Consider the following 13744-nt stretch of genomic DNA (forward strand, 5'->3'; position numbering starts at 1 on the left):
CAAACCTGTAAGATTTTTGTTGACTGAAATGCTTGCAGACGTTACCTCAATCTGCCGATGAGGCTGATCCTGCATATGTGTATTCTCTATTATCTTTCTGTGTGTTTGTATAGCTCTTGCATCTAGTGTGTACAGTCCTGAGTGTGTCTGTGCAGGTGGTCCCACTCCAGCTGTGTTAAGTCTCCTGTGCACCCCCTGACACCCATTTGGCCTTAAAATAACACTCTTCAGCAGCCAAAGAGCAATGACCTCGGCCTTTGAACTCCACAATTTTAATAGTTTTCTTAAAGCAAATCCCTTGACATTTGGGAAAAATAGACTTTATGGTGCTTTTTAAAAAAATAAAGCCTTTATATACAGAGTTTGCATGGTGAGTTCAGTTGGTCTTTGACCTTTATAGGGGGCACAAGGAGGAAAGGCATTCTTTAAAGGGTCTGTAATGTATTTAAGAAGGATGAAAATAAATGGCAAATGGAAACACACTATTTTTGACTTAAAGAGACACCAAATGATTCACTTGTTGAGCTTTAAAACCTGGTTTGAAATCCATGTTTTATTTTTTTAAAAAAACACTAAAATAACACTATTTATCACAGGCAGAAACTGTCTTTACATCATTCATTGAGTTAAATATGTGTCATGAGTGGTTGTCAGGAAAATTATTGAAAAACAAAGTTAAAATTTCTATTTTTTTTTATGTGGTATCACCTGATCTGCCTATTAAATCATCTGCAGGTAACCAGAGCTGTGCACCAGTTTGATATTTTAATATCTTTGGAGAACATGATACGCTTTGGCACAATCTGATAAAGCTCTTGGTAAATTAGTTTGCCTACGGGGTTGTGTTCGTTTGAAAACAACAGATTTCACTAACTAATTCCTCTGCGAGGCTGAAGGAAAGTGTCAGTTAAGCGGGGGAAGGCCCACATGGTTAATCCAGCTCTGCTACATCTGGCCTCCTGTTTACACAGAGCCCATGTTGTGACGCTTTAAACGCCTTTTTCAAAAAAAGAAAAAAAAAAAACTCTTTAACCTCCTTAACCTCCTCCTGTCACGTCTGCAGCAAGGCGCACGTCTGGAGGAGGACTAGGTGGACATTTTGTTTTTGTTTTTCACAAAGAAAGCCATTGTGTTGTTGCCAAGAGGTGACATGGTGAAATGTGAGTTGCTGTGTATGTTGGCTCAGGAATCCACAGTCACCTTTTTCCCTTGTAACTTGCAGGAGAGAAAGAAGGTAGACAGTTGAAAGGAACAAAAAAAAAATCCCCAATATCAAGTCAGTAGTGTTGATTTAAAGGCCCGTTGTTCGACAACTCCATCAAACTACCATTGAGGCTTAAATATAGTGGCACAAAATAATCATGAACGGAAAAATGCCTCTGTCTAATTGCAGCACTTACTGGTCTTAACTAGGTTAGATGAGATAAAGTAGAACAGGTGAAGAAAAGCTTCTGAGTGATAACATTATCTATCCAACCATAAAACCTGATAGATTAGTCACGGAAGAACAAAGCAACGTTCAAACACCCTTTTGTCCCATGATAAGAGCTGTGGTTCGACTTGTAACAGCATTTCTAATCTGTAAAGTCAGTGTTTTGAAGCCCTGGGCTTGATTCAACTGTATGCTAATTGGGGGAATGTTAATATTTCCCCAGTCTTGTCACTGAGGTTTGATTATATGGTGAAGCGTTGGAGGCCCAGAGTGGCTGACATCACCTCTTAACACAGAGTTTGCATTGTGAGTTCAGTTGCAGCTGATCTTTGACCTTTGAAGGGAGCACGAGGAAGAAAACCATTCTTTAGAGGATCCAAAACATATTAGGCTCTTCTAAGAAGGATGAAAATAAATGGTAAGACAACAAATTTTGATCTAAAGAGGCACCAAAATCAAAACTCTGACACTAGCATTCCAAACTACAATGAAAACAGCTCCCAGCTACCTGAACTCTCTCATTCAGGTCTACACGCCTTCCCACTCACTACACTCGGCCAAGAAAAGACTCCTGATACAACCACCACAAAAGGGCCGTCGATAGCTAGACTCTTCTCTTCTGAAGTTCCTCGATGGTGCAACGAGTTACCAAACTCTGTTCAATCTGCAGAATCCCACTCAGTCTTTAAGAAAAGACTAAAAACCCAGCTTTTGCAAGAGCTACTATGGGAGCTCCTGCTTTTATTCATGTGAAAAATCATTTATGACTCCAGAATCTACTACATCTGCACTGCCTGTAGACACCACGGTCCCATTATCACACTTGAACTTGTTTTATGGCACTTATCCAGGTTGTTTTCTCCTTACAAGATGATTGCTGGTGTTGTATCTACTCTCAGATGCACGCCGCTTTGTCATTTTTTGAGTTCTCTCCTCTTCTAGTCGTGGTGGTGCTGTTTCCATGGAGGTTTTTATTGCGGTGTAGGGCTCACTTTTTGGTAGTTTTTCTGTCAGCTACTGTCAGAATTTCAGCTTTGACTGATAGTTTTGCTATTCTAAATTTTTTTGGTGGGATAAAAGTCGCAAAAAGAACAAATCTCATGTAAACAACCCTGGGAACAGCATTGTTTTTTAAGCAGGTTACACAAAATTCAGCCCCCTGCCCACCTCAATAGTTTTCGTACATCCCCCAAGTAACTGTCTGTTACCTGCAACAAGCATTTCTCTAAATGAATTTAACTGACTGCTCTCCAGTCACAGTTCACAGACATAATTACAGGTCAATAGAAACTATCAACACTCTAATGTCCCTGAGATCAAAATTGCATACAGTTTGGAGGACCAGTGTGAAGTTTCGGCCTGTTTTTACCCAAACGAGCCCCATTCAGGTCCAGATTTGCATGTCAAAGACGCAGAGCAGAGCAGGACCCGGTCAGGAGTGGCTTTTTCAACACCTTGAGACCAAAGCTTTGTTATCAGGCTGAGAGGGCTCTGAAGAACACAGCCGCTGAGATAAGGAGGCTACTGCTGAAGGCGGGAGACACACACAACAAGAAGACTGATTAATCCCCCATTCATGTACCCGTCCAGCTCTTATCAGCTTGTAAAGGCGAAGAACAAAAGCTGGTTTGAGTGGAGATGGTTTAGAAGGCTGCTGGTTCTTTTTGCAAATCATGTCGTTTGTAAGATTTATCACTACATGCGGTTCATTTTGTCGCATTTTCCTGTTAATACATTCTGTGTGCAGTGGCGATTTCCCCGCACATGGATGTAAATCCCCTATTTAGCCTGCTAAGACGCGTTTCACAGCCTTTGGGCCTTGATAGCGAGAGCAACAGATGTTTTGCAGGCAATAGCTGGAAATTTCTGTTGCGTCACGTTATGTCAGAGTGTCACAGTCCTGCTTTAAAGAGGCTGTTTAAAAGTACTCGGTGTACCTCCGTTCACTGGAAATGATCCTAACAAGGTCTTTAATATGTATGACTTTACACTGACGCACATCAAATAAATGCATAAATGTGTCCATGTAATGGGATTTAATAGGAAAATACAGATTTCTTTTAACCCTTTATAGCAAAAATACTGCTGTTGTAGCTCCATGTGTCATGTACTGCACCATATTGGAAAAAGCCTGGTATGATTTTCCGTTATATATCCCCCCAAGTTTGACTCAAGTATCCTTTGAAGGTGGCCGAGTGGTATTTTAAGTACTTTATCAGGCAAGATTCTGCAAAGTATAAATGGAGGAAGTATGACAGAGGCCACTAATGGGATGGAAAATTAGGTATTAGTTATTCTTTTATGAGTCAAGAGGTTTTGGATTGGAAAGGATAAACCTCATCCTTTCTTCTCTGTTTGTCCTCAGCTCTTCCTCATGCTCTTCTAGCCATTAAGTAAACCTCAGAGAGGATAAAAGCGATGAAACAAGAAGAAACAGTGATCAAATCCAATTGCAAAATGCAGAGGAATTTACTAGAAGTGCAAACAAAAGCCCTGCATCAGCAGTATCTCGAACAATCAGTGTCAAGAACTTAAAAGCCGGAGATTTATGTGTAATTAAGTAAAAAAATACCAGAAGCAGAGGCGGAGGGATGAACTCTAAAATGAAAGGCAGGCTCTGTAAATGTGATTCCTACATCCTCCCTCTTTTTTTGTGTTTTTGGCAGCGCCCGTGTGCGATGAACCTGGAGCGCAGCGACAGAGGGGAGCGGCCTTTACCTCGAGGCCCAGAGATGGAGGCTCGCGCTGGGGGGAAGATGGGGAAGATGTCGGTGGGCTTCCAGAGGAGCTCCACGTCCGATGACGACTCCGGATGCGCGTTGGAGGAGTACGCATGGGTGCCGCCGGGACTCAGACCTGAGCAGGTAGGAGATTTTTTGCACCATTTGAGAAGATACACACTTCCATTTGTGTCTGCGTGGAAATGGCTAAAATGTAAAATAACATGTGGACAAAGCAGCACTTTGTATTCAAAGGTGGGATTTCGTAGTATAAGCTTGTATTCTAACAGCAGTTCAAACAAGGTTAAATGTGCACACATTCTGCTCTCTATGCCCTAATAGCGGATTAGCAGACAAGCTGAAGATTAACATCTGGCTCCATTTTTTTTAAAATTTTTTTCCCCTGAAAGTCTGTATTTAAAATACACATGCTGTATATACACATGAAAATACTGCTTCCTTGCATGCTTTCCTCCACCCCAACAAACAATTATTCATGCATTCCTATTTGTGTTAGTGTGGGAATGGCTAACATGTAAAGCAACATGTGGACAAAGCTGCAGTTTGTATTAAAAGGTGGACTTTTGTAGTATAAACCTGTAGTAGCATGTGTTACAGGTAAATGCACACATTCTGCTCTCTATGCCAAACTAGCAGACTGCAAGTTGAAGCCCAACATCGGGCTCCAGATTACTATTTTTCAAATATTTAAAATATACATCTCATATCAGTCAGACAAATACTGCTTCTTTGCATGTTTTCCTTCATTTTCTTTCATGCAACTCCACCCCAGCAAACATTTATTTCCGTTCCTCCTGTCAGTGGAAATGAACCCAGGCAAACATTAACATTTACAGTCCCTCGCTGTCTCGCTGTGTGCGGAGAGATTTCACAGTCAGGCGCCTCTGACTGCACAGAGATTGACATGTTTGGCCCACAGTGTCATCGCTCTGGGTGCAGTCATTCTCCACTTGTATCCTCTCCAGCTTCCTCTTGAAGCAGGTGAACAAAAAAAGGAGAAAAGATTTCACTTTTTTTTTCCTGTCTGTCTAAAGTTCATTCACGTGTCTCCATCATCTCCAGGTCCAGATGTATTTTTCCTGCCTGCCGGAGGACAAGGTGCCGTACGTCAACAGTCCGGGAGAGAAGCACAGGATCCGACAGCTCCTTTACCAGCTGCCGCCACATGACAACGAGGTAGAGATAATGAGCGACAGTGACAGGGTGTGGAGGAGTGATAGGACAGTCTGCTGCAGAGAGGGACACAAATGGGAGCTCCCGCTTTTATTCATATGTGAAAAATCATTTATTACTTTCTTTGTACTAACACTAGTATTGCAGTGATGACATAACCACAAAAAACATTTAACAACTACCAAGAATTACTGAATAAGACAATATTTAACACACTATTCCACATGCTTTAGTCCTCTAAACCCCAACGATTTCTGGTCCTGGCACATTTTTCAGTCAGTGTGGTCTCCTTTTTCACTGCAATATAAAGTCCTGCACCTCTATGGAAACAGTACAACGATGGGTAGAAGTAGAGAGAACTCAGAAAAGTCTTTTGTGCTGTAGAACACATTTGTATTGTTATGAATCCTAAAAGAGAAGAAACAAACAAACAACTAAAATTGAATTTCTTGACAAAATTGATTTATTTTCTTTTCCCAAGAGCACACGTGTTACCAATACTGGAAAAAAAAATGGTGGCTTCACACACAATAGATGTTTTATTTCTGACATATTGAATTTGTTTCTATATTTGTCTTCTATCTCTGCTGTATAAACACTGCCTGCAGTTCAGCCGAGTTCAGCTGAGTCATTGGAGGCTCCACAGTTGTTCAGAGTGGAATGTTTTTTTTTAATCTTATTATTTTTGCTTTGTGCATAAATCCTTCTCAGCTGCTTGCTAACTTTTTCCAGCTTTTCATGGCTCAGCTTAGCCCTTTTGACAACTAAATAAGTTAGACCTCCAAGATGCGTAGTGTGTTAACTGAGCGTTGTCCTAAAAGTGTTACAAGCAGTCACACTTTTGCTTGGTTCATGTTGAACAATAAAGTTTGTAAAGTGCTCCTGTTTACTTATTTAAAGACATGATCTGATAGTTTGAAGTCCTGGAGGTAAATGGCGGTCATTTCAACAACAGAATATTTTGTAAAAAATTGTGATAATCTAGTGTACGTAGTAGTCTTGGTGATACTGAAGCTGAACTTTTCCTAAATAACAGCCACACACGCCCCTCCCACAGTTAAACCAGAACTGAGACATCAGTTAGCTGGGATAGGTTCCAGCCCCACAGGACAATCTACAAGATAAAGTGAGTATAGCTAATAGATGAATAAATAGACAAGACAGCATTTAATCCTTTAGGAATTTTACATTTTTGTAGGTAAAAGCAAAAAGAAATTACATAACTTTTGTCTCGGTATCAGATTTCAACTGCGAGAGAAAGCTGTTCAATGGCACCCAAAACCCTAACTAAACTCAACCCAGCAGCTGAGCAAAGCCTACACAATCTTGTGAGTCTTTTCTAGTAAAGCTAAAACTATAGCCACATTCCCTCAACCCCAACAAGACCAAAAAAAAGCCCGCGACAGTAAAGCCAGTAAAGCACATGCCTGCCTCTTCTCTATAATAGCTTTATGGTGTGTAAACCAGCACTCCTTTCACATCTGTGTTAATAGAGTTTACATTAGCAGATATGGTGGAGGGTTATCACCACAGAAACAGAGGTGGTCTCTCTGTACACACACATGGGAGATACACAATAGGTGCACTCAACACACACAAACACACTGTTTGACTGGGCTGCTTTTATGATGTTTGTCGGCAGACCTGGTGGTTGAGGAAGCAAACTGCTGGTAGGATTCCTTGCGTAACTGTGGTTAGGAGGGATAAGCGCTGTGCTGTGCGCATGAAAAGGAAAGACGGCAATTGGGTGCGTGCATGTGTGTGTGTCTGTGCGTGTGAGAGATCGCACAACGGCATCATTTACTGTTGTTTAGAGAACAACTGAACTGCTTGTTAGGACAGTCTTGGTCTTTTATCTGAACCTTCATCACCATCTCTAAACACAGGGAAAGGGTTTGTGTATCACTCACGCCATCCTTTCAACGCAGCCTTGAGGAGGGAATTAGCTTTAATTAAACCCCTTTTTCAGCCATATATGGACTTTGTGCGATAGTTCTCCATCAAAGTCGCATGCAAAAGATGAAAGCCGAACCATCAGCAGTAATGGGTGGTGGTTTTTTGCGGAGCTATTTTCACCCTCTCCACTTAACATCCTCTTTTTTGAGCCATTAATTGACTTTTCTGTTCTTTTCCTCACCCAACTTGTTTTTTTTTAAATTTACAGGTGCGGTATTGCCACTCTTTAACCGAAGAGGAAAAGAGGGAACTCCACATGTTCAGCACCCAAAGAAAAAGGGAGGCACTCGGAAGAGGAACACCCAAGATCCTCCCGCGAGCTCTGCAGCACACCCGCTGTGAAAATGTAGGTGCCACAACAAGCCACAACCAACTCTTGAGTTATTTATATCACCCACCATCCCATCCCAAAGCACGGCAGCCCGAGGCTCGACCCTGATTGCCTAATATAGCGGTTTTAATCACCGACATAAACTTCCTCATTAGGCCGAGAGAGGAAACGGGGAAATTGGGAGGCTCATGTTTAAGCCGAGCGGAGAAGCCAGTTCCTCGTGAGGAATTCAGCCAATTTCCTGCTACCCATCTACATCGCAGCATGACAGGCTGCAAAAAAGGGGACAGGTTAATAAGTAATTTGTGAGCCTTAAAATCCAGAGTTTTCCAAACAGTTTGCACAAAATAAAACCACATTTACTGACTGGAATACTTAGATGTAACTCTGCTGGGTACATGCAGCTGGTTTTAAGACTATATGTGGAAAATTTTAAATCTTTTTTTCCGTTTATGTCCACAGTGTAGAGGTTTTTTTGAGATGAGATTCTTCAGAGAATTTGGACACCTCGACTCCATTTTGACATTCTATGCTATGAACGAGCAATCCTGAAAGCTGACTTCTTTCATACAGTTGATTAAACAAAACATCCAGCGCCATTCCAGCTGCCCTTGATCATATTTCCGAAAAACTTCCTTTCAGTGCAAACAAACATAAATATTAGTGTTTTGTGGCTTCCGCCGAATTGAGCCCCGACAAGTGAGCTAACCACATCCTCTGCCATGAAGAGCAGATGAAGTGCAAGCATGTTAATTCCTCCCCCCTTGAACAGACAGATGAAGTCTGTCACCACTCAAACACAGATGCTGACACACGGATGCAAAGTCACACACACACGGGATCGCTAGCGGAGACACACTTTGTCGGACACGCTGGACATGCATGTGTGTTCACAAAAGCTCTGCAGACACAACCCAGTGTCACCCACTCGCTCATGCATTCAAGGATATATCATAAAGACGCTTGGATGTACACACACACACGCAATCACGTCCGCCCACACATGTTCACACACAGTTTGTCAGGCTCCAGTTTCCCGGTGCCTTGACTCTCAGGGACACACAACACCCCTGTATCCAAGGCCCCTGTCTGTCCGCCCGGGTAATAATGGTTAACAGCTGGGCATGCTATCCCAGTGCTGCTCATGGGAGCCTCATAAGTCTGCTTCGCTATATAAAGACTGCACGTTCAGACACGCTCCGATGATCTCTGTGGAGTCATACGATCTTTCGACTCAGGACCAAGGCCAGCATTTTCTGTTTAAGATTACAGGACTAAAACAGTGAGCAATTTTTCAGCAACATCCAATGAGTAATTGATTGTTTTATACTTAAGTAAAACAGCCACTGACTGAAATGCAGAGAAAGCCCATTAGGAATTTTCAGCTTCAGCATGTTGGTAAAGCAGATATGCTTCGACGGTTAGATTCAGGTACATTTATGGCTTCCAAATTGACCAATTTACTTTGTTCCTCATGTTAAGACAAAGACTTCTCAGGAAAACACTGGGTGGTGTCATCATAGCTACAATGAGTTCATATTTTTAGCAATCGGTTTTTGTTACCCTGGAAAGGTTACATTTTTGCAATGACTGTCATCATTGCAGGATTCGCTGATGTGTTTTAAAAGGGTTATATTCCTCTGGCATGTACAGTATGATCACCTGTTGTTTGGCCTTGTTTCTTTCAGCATCCATGTGAATGAAACACCAGCAGATACATGATATATTTTGAATAGTTATCTCCATAATCTCCCTTTTGTTTATCCTGCATTTCTCGAGGGTCACAGGCATCAGCTGTATCACACACCTTATTCCAAAAGTCATTTGTTTCTGTATTCATCTCCATAGTGTTATTCTAAAGGTAGAATATCAACTAAGCTTCACTCTTTATTGTAACCTCTTTTTTAAATTTAAATCTCATAAATTATCTGTTGTTTGTGTTTGTCAGTGTTGTGGAGGCATTAATGGAGGGGAGATGGCAATCTTCGCCTCCAGAGCAGGACCGAGCCCCTGCTGGCACCCAGCATGCTTCGTGTGCACCACGTGTCAAGAACTGCTGGTGGATCTGATCTATTTCTACCAAAATGGCAAGATCCTCTGCGGAAGACACCACGCTGAGCTTCTCAAACCACGATGCTCTTCTTGTGATGAGGTAAGTGGCAGTAATAGCAAGACCACCCTCCACTACAAGTTCAGTGTCATTGTCAAATCCATCAGGCACCAAGGAATTAACAGCGGTATGTGTATTTCCCTTTAGATCATCTTTGCAGATGAGTGCACTGAAGCAGAAGGTCGTCACTGGCACATGAAGCACTTTGCCTGTTTTGAGTGTGAGACAATGCTTGGGGGGCAGCGGTACATCATGAAAGATGGACGGCCCTACTGCTGTGGCTGCTTTGAGTCACTCTATGCAGAATACTGCGAGGCCTGTGGGGAAAACATTGGTAAGTTGCATTTGTGAGGCAAGAGAAAAATAACATATTTGTTTCAAATTATTATTTTATGGGGGTCAGATCAAGTTTATATACACAGATCAGCTATAATATTGAAACCACCTGCCCAATATCATGTAGGCCCCCCTGGTGTCACCAAAATAGTTGTAACCCATTGGGCCATGGACACCTAAACCTCTGCGGGTGTCTTGTGGTGTCTCGCTATGGGATGTTGGCAATGGATCCTTTGGGTGCTATGGTTTGGGCATGTCCCATGGATGCGCAGCCAGATTGGGATCTAGAGAAGGCAGGGGCAACACCTTAGGCTTTCTCTCGTGTTCCTGAAGCCATTCCTAAGGCATTTTTGTGGTGTGGCGGGGTGCATTGTCCTGCTGGGGGAGGCCACTAGGAATACCTTTACTCCTGGGGGCGCTTGGTGTTTGTCAAAGGAACACCCAAGTGAATGCCAGAACCTAAGCTTTCCTGGCAGATCATTGCATTCACTTCTCCCGTCAGTGCTTTTAATTGTGTGGCTGTTTAACATGAGTAGTCAAATAAATACACCCAAGTTCTACGTCCACACCTATAGTGATGATGCTCTGTTTTGTATGCAGGTGTTGACCATGCTCAGATGACCTATGAAGGTGTACACTGGCATGCCACTGACCAGTGCTTCTGCTGCGCCCAGTGTAAGACATCCTTGCTAGGCTGTCCCTTCCTGCCCAAGCAAGGCCACATCTACTGCTCGAAGGCCTGCAGCCAGGGAGAAGACATTCATGCCTCAGATTCATCTGATTCTGCATTCCAGTCTGCCCGTTCACGTGAATCGCGCCGCAGCGTCCGCATAGGGAAAAGCAGCAGACCTGCTGAACAGTGGAGACAGTCTCAGCTGTTTAATCCTCCTCCCACTGTCCCCTCGTTTGAGCACAAGTTTGGGGATGGCGAGAATGAAGGAGACGCAGATGGTGACATTGACATTGTTGGGCGTAAGCTGGCCCGTCTTGGCCTCGAGGAGGAGAGGTTCTGGAGGGAGCGGGAGGAGCAGGATGGTGGAGGAGAAGAGGATCCAGAGGAATGGGCTCAGCACGAGGACTATATGACTCAGCTCCTGCTCAAGTTTGGTGATCATGGCATGCTAAACCAACTTCAGCAGCCATCCCTAAAATCTCCCAGCCCGACCAGTGACAGAAACAGGCTAATTAGTGATCCCTGGCTTAAGCCTGATCCTACATCTATGGGGATCACTGCTTCCTCTCCCACCCCTGCCAGTCCCACCCAGAGTCAGACTTCCAATCAATCCCGAGCCAACAGCCTGAGCCCTGGATTGATGAGCAAGAAGCACCTGCCTGAAATGTACTGGGCTCAGTCGCAAGATGGTCTTGGAGACTCAGCCTATGGGAGTCATCCAGGTCCTGCCAGTGCCAGAAAGATCCAAGAGCTGGAGATGGACCAAGATCAGGACCAGACTGTGGCAGGAAGACAAGCCTTCTGGCCAGATACCAGGCAGTGGTACGAAGACTCCCTGGAGTGTATCGCTGATGAGCTGAGGAAGGTTGAGAAGGGCGTTGGAGACTCCATGGACTCCCTGGCACTTTCAAATATCACTGGTAAGAAGAGCTATGGTTGCATTGACTCAGTTAGAATTTCTTCAAATATTAAAAACATTTTCAAAACAGAATTTCCCTGTTCATCCTCTTTAGGTGCATCAGTGGATGGAGATGGTCGGGATAGACCAGTAGTCTACACCCTGGCTTTGCAGGATCCCTCAGTGACGGATGACCCTGAAAAGATGAGCAACATGGCAACGTATAATTCGTCTCATCTTCATCACAGTGCCAACTCTCTCACTGTCAACATGGGCAAGGGAGACGAGGAAGCAGAGGAGGAGGTAACACTTGCAATGAGGGGAGGCACACCAGGGGGAATTCTTTCACTGTCCCCTCATTCAGAAGCCATCACTCCCTCCTTTGTTCACGCTCCAGCTCTGAGGAGGAGCAAGTCCCAGTCCAGGCCTCCTCAGGTGGTCAAGTTCTCAGAAGACACTGTGGACAATGGCTATAATGATGGGTATGAGGTCAATATTAGAAAGCATCCCATGAGTGAGAAGCCTCAGAGGAGGGCATACTGCCCAGAGGAAATTGGAAGAGAAAGAACCCGGCCGACAAGCCACCATGGGCGCAGCAAGCAGCACCACCACCGGCCAGGACGGCACCACAGGAGCCGCAAAACCCGCTCGGATAATGCCCTTCACATGGTGCCTTTGGAGAAAGCACAGCGGCCATATGAGCCCCAACAACAGGGTTTAGTAAACCCTCCATGTGGTGCTATGCTCCTACAGCACCCCCCACACAGGCTGCCGCTGGCCTACTCCCATACCCGATCTGACTATATGCTTCGGAGCGCAACCCAAAGTGACCCCCGGGTTGAGCATTTCATGGGTATCTACAGAGATGAGGATGACTGGTGCTCCACTTGCTCTTCTTCATCATCGGACTCTGAGGAGGAGGGCTTTTTCCTGGGCCAGCCAATCCCTCAGCCTCGACCTGCTGGGCGCTACTATGCAGAGGACTACCCAACAAGGGTCACAGCCCTGTCTCCCCAGAGCCATTGCTCACAGACTGGTCGCCGGAAGAGTCACCGCTCCAAAAACTGTATTATTTCTTAACAGTGTGGGGTGTATTTACATTATAATCTGCACTACACTAAGCAATAGTCAAGATATTCTGATTATACTGCATGATATTTTACATCTGGGTTTAGGAAGGCAGCACTAACAGATCGTGCATGGCCAGACATCAAGATGCATATCATATTTCAAGCCAAAATCTACTGAAAGAAGAAATTTATAATTTTCACTGCTAAGGCAGAAAAGAGAACATTGCAATTGTGCAACAAATAGTCAAAAAAAATCACATTTTGTGTGTGTGCAAAGTTTGCTTAGAATCTGGGTCTTACTTATTTTGGCACTATTCAGATGCATGAACTGATAACATCGGAAGCCTTTCTTTAGACAATGCAGACCAAAATTATGTACAGTTGACAGTGGAGACATTTCATTTCAGCTTTTGCCATTACATTTTTTAAAATGGTTTATGTTCAGTTAAAAGGTTTGCAGCAGTATCTTTGTGAGCATTAAAATGGCAATGCTATTGTACACAGAGGTTGGTAATTAAAGTAGAAAATAGGAACTAACCAAATAATTATTTAATGCGTACTAGTACAAAATGAAAATGTATATACTAAGTTAAGATTTTAATACCGGTATTTTTATATCCACGGTTTAAAGAATTGTTCCGTTTGAAGTGTGTGATTAAAGAACAGCAGTTGCATTAGTAAGCTGACCTCAGTAATATTTTATGAGAAACAACAAAGAAGGTGCATTAACAGTCAAGTGCCATGTTATCCAGAAACATCTGCCGCATTATATATTCCACAATACTCAATATTGGTGTACAAATTATAAACCGACTGGCTTTCAAGCCCAGCTACCAATGCTCTGACATAACCAGCAAAATGCTTTGTGATGTAAAAATGCTTGTAATAAATATTTTTCTCCAAAGCTTCAAAAACAATTGTTCTGTTTCTGAGTTTGAACACTTCATCTTCAGACATAACTCTCAGATTGAAAGATTAGTATTAAAGTGACAATGATTTACTAAATACTAAGTGGGATTTTTGG

At 43.3% G+C, this 13744-nt stretch overlaps 1 protein-coding gene across 2 annotated transcripts in view; it reads left to right on the forward strand.

The window, feature by feature from the left end:
* The window catches only part of prickle1b (prickle homolog 1b), a 32497-nt gene extending 18860 nt beyond the window's left edge, over window positions 1-13637 (forward strand). For both annotated transcript variants that reach the window (XM_023287229.3, XM_035955831.2), the window contains exons 2-8: window positions 4099-4296; window positions 5236-5349; window positions 7511-7648; window positions 9582-9785; window positions 9891-10077; window positions 10680-11672; window positions 11766-13637. In XM_023287229.3, the coding sequence (XP_023142997.1) occupies window positions 4111-4296; window positions 5236-5349; window positions 7511-7648; window positions 9582-9785; window positions 9891-10077; window positions 10680-11672; window positions 11766-12730 (2787 nt within the window). In that variant the 5' untranslated portion in view covers window positions 4099-4110 and the 3' untranslated portion in view covers window positions 12731-13637. The remainder of the gene's footprint in view (window positions 1-4098; window positions 4297-5235; window positions 5350-7510; window positions 7649-9581; window positions 9786-9890; window positions 10078-10679; window positions 11673-11765) is intronic.
* Window positions 13638-13744: the final 107 nt, after the last annotated feature.

Source organism: Amphiprion ocellaris, chromosome 21, assembly GCF_022539595.1.
Source record: "Amphiprion ocellaris isolate individual 3 ecotype Okinawa chromosome 21, ASM2253959v1, whole genome shotgun sequence".
In the NCBI taxonomy this organism is placed as follows: domain Eukaryota; kingdom Metazoa; phylum Chordata; class Actinopteri; family Pomacentridae; genus Amphiprion; species Amphiprion ocellaris.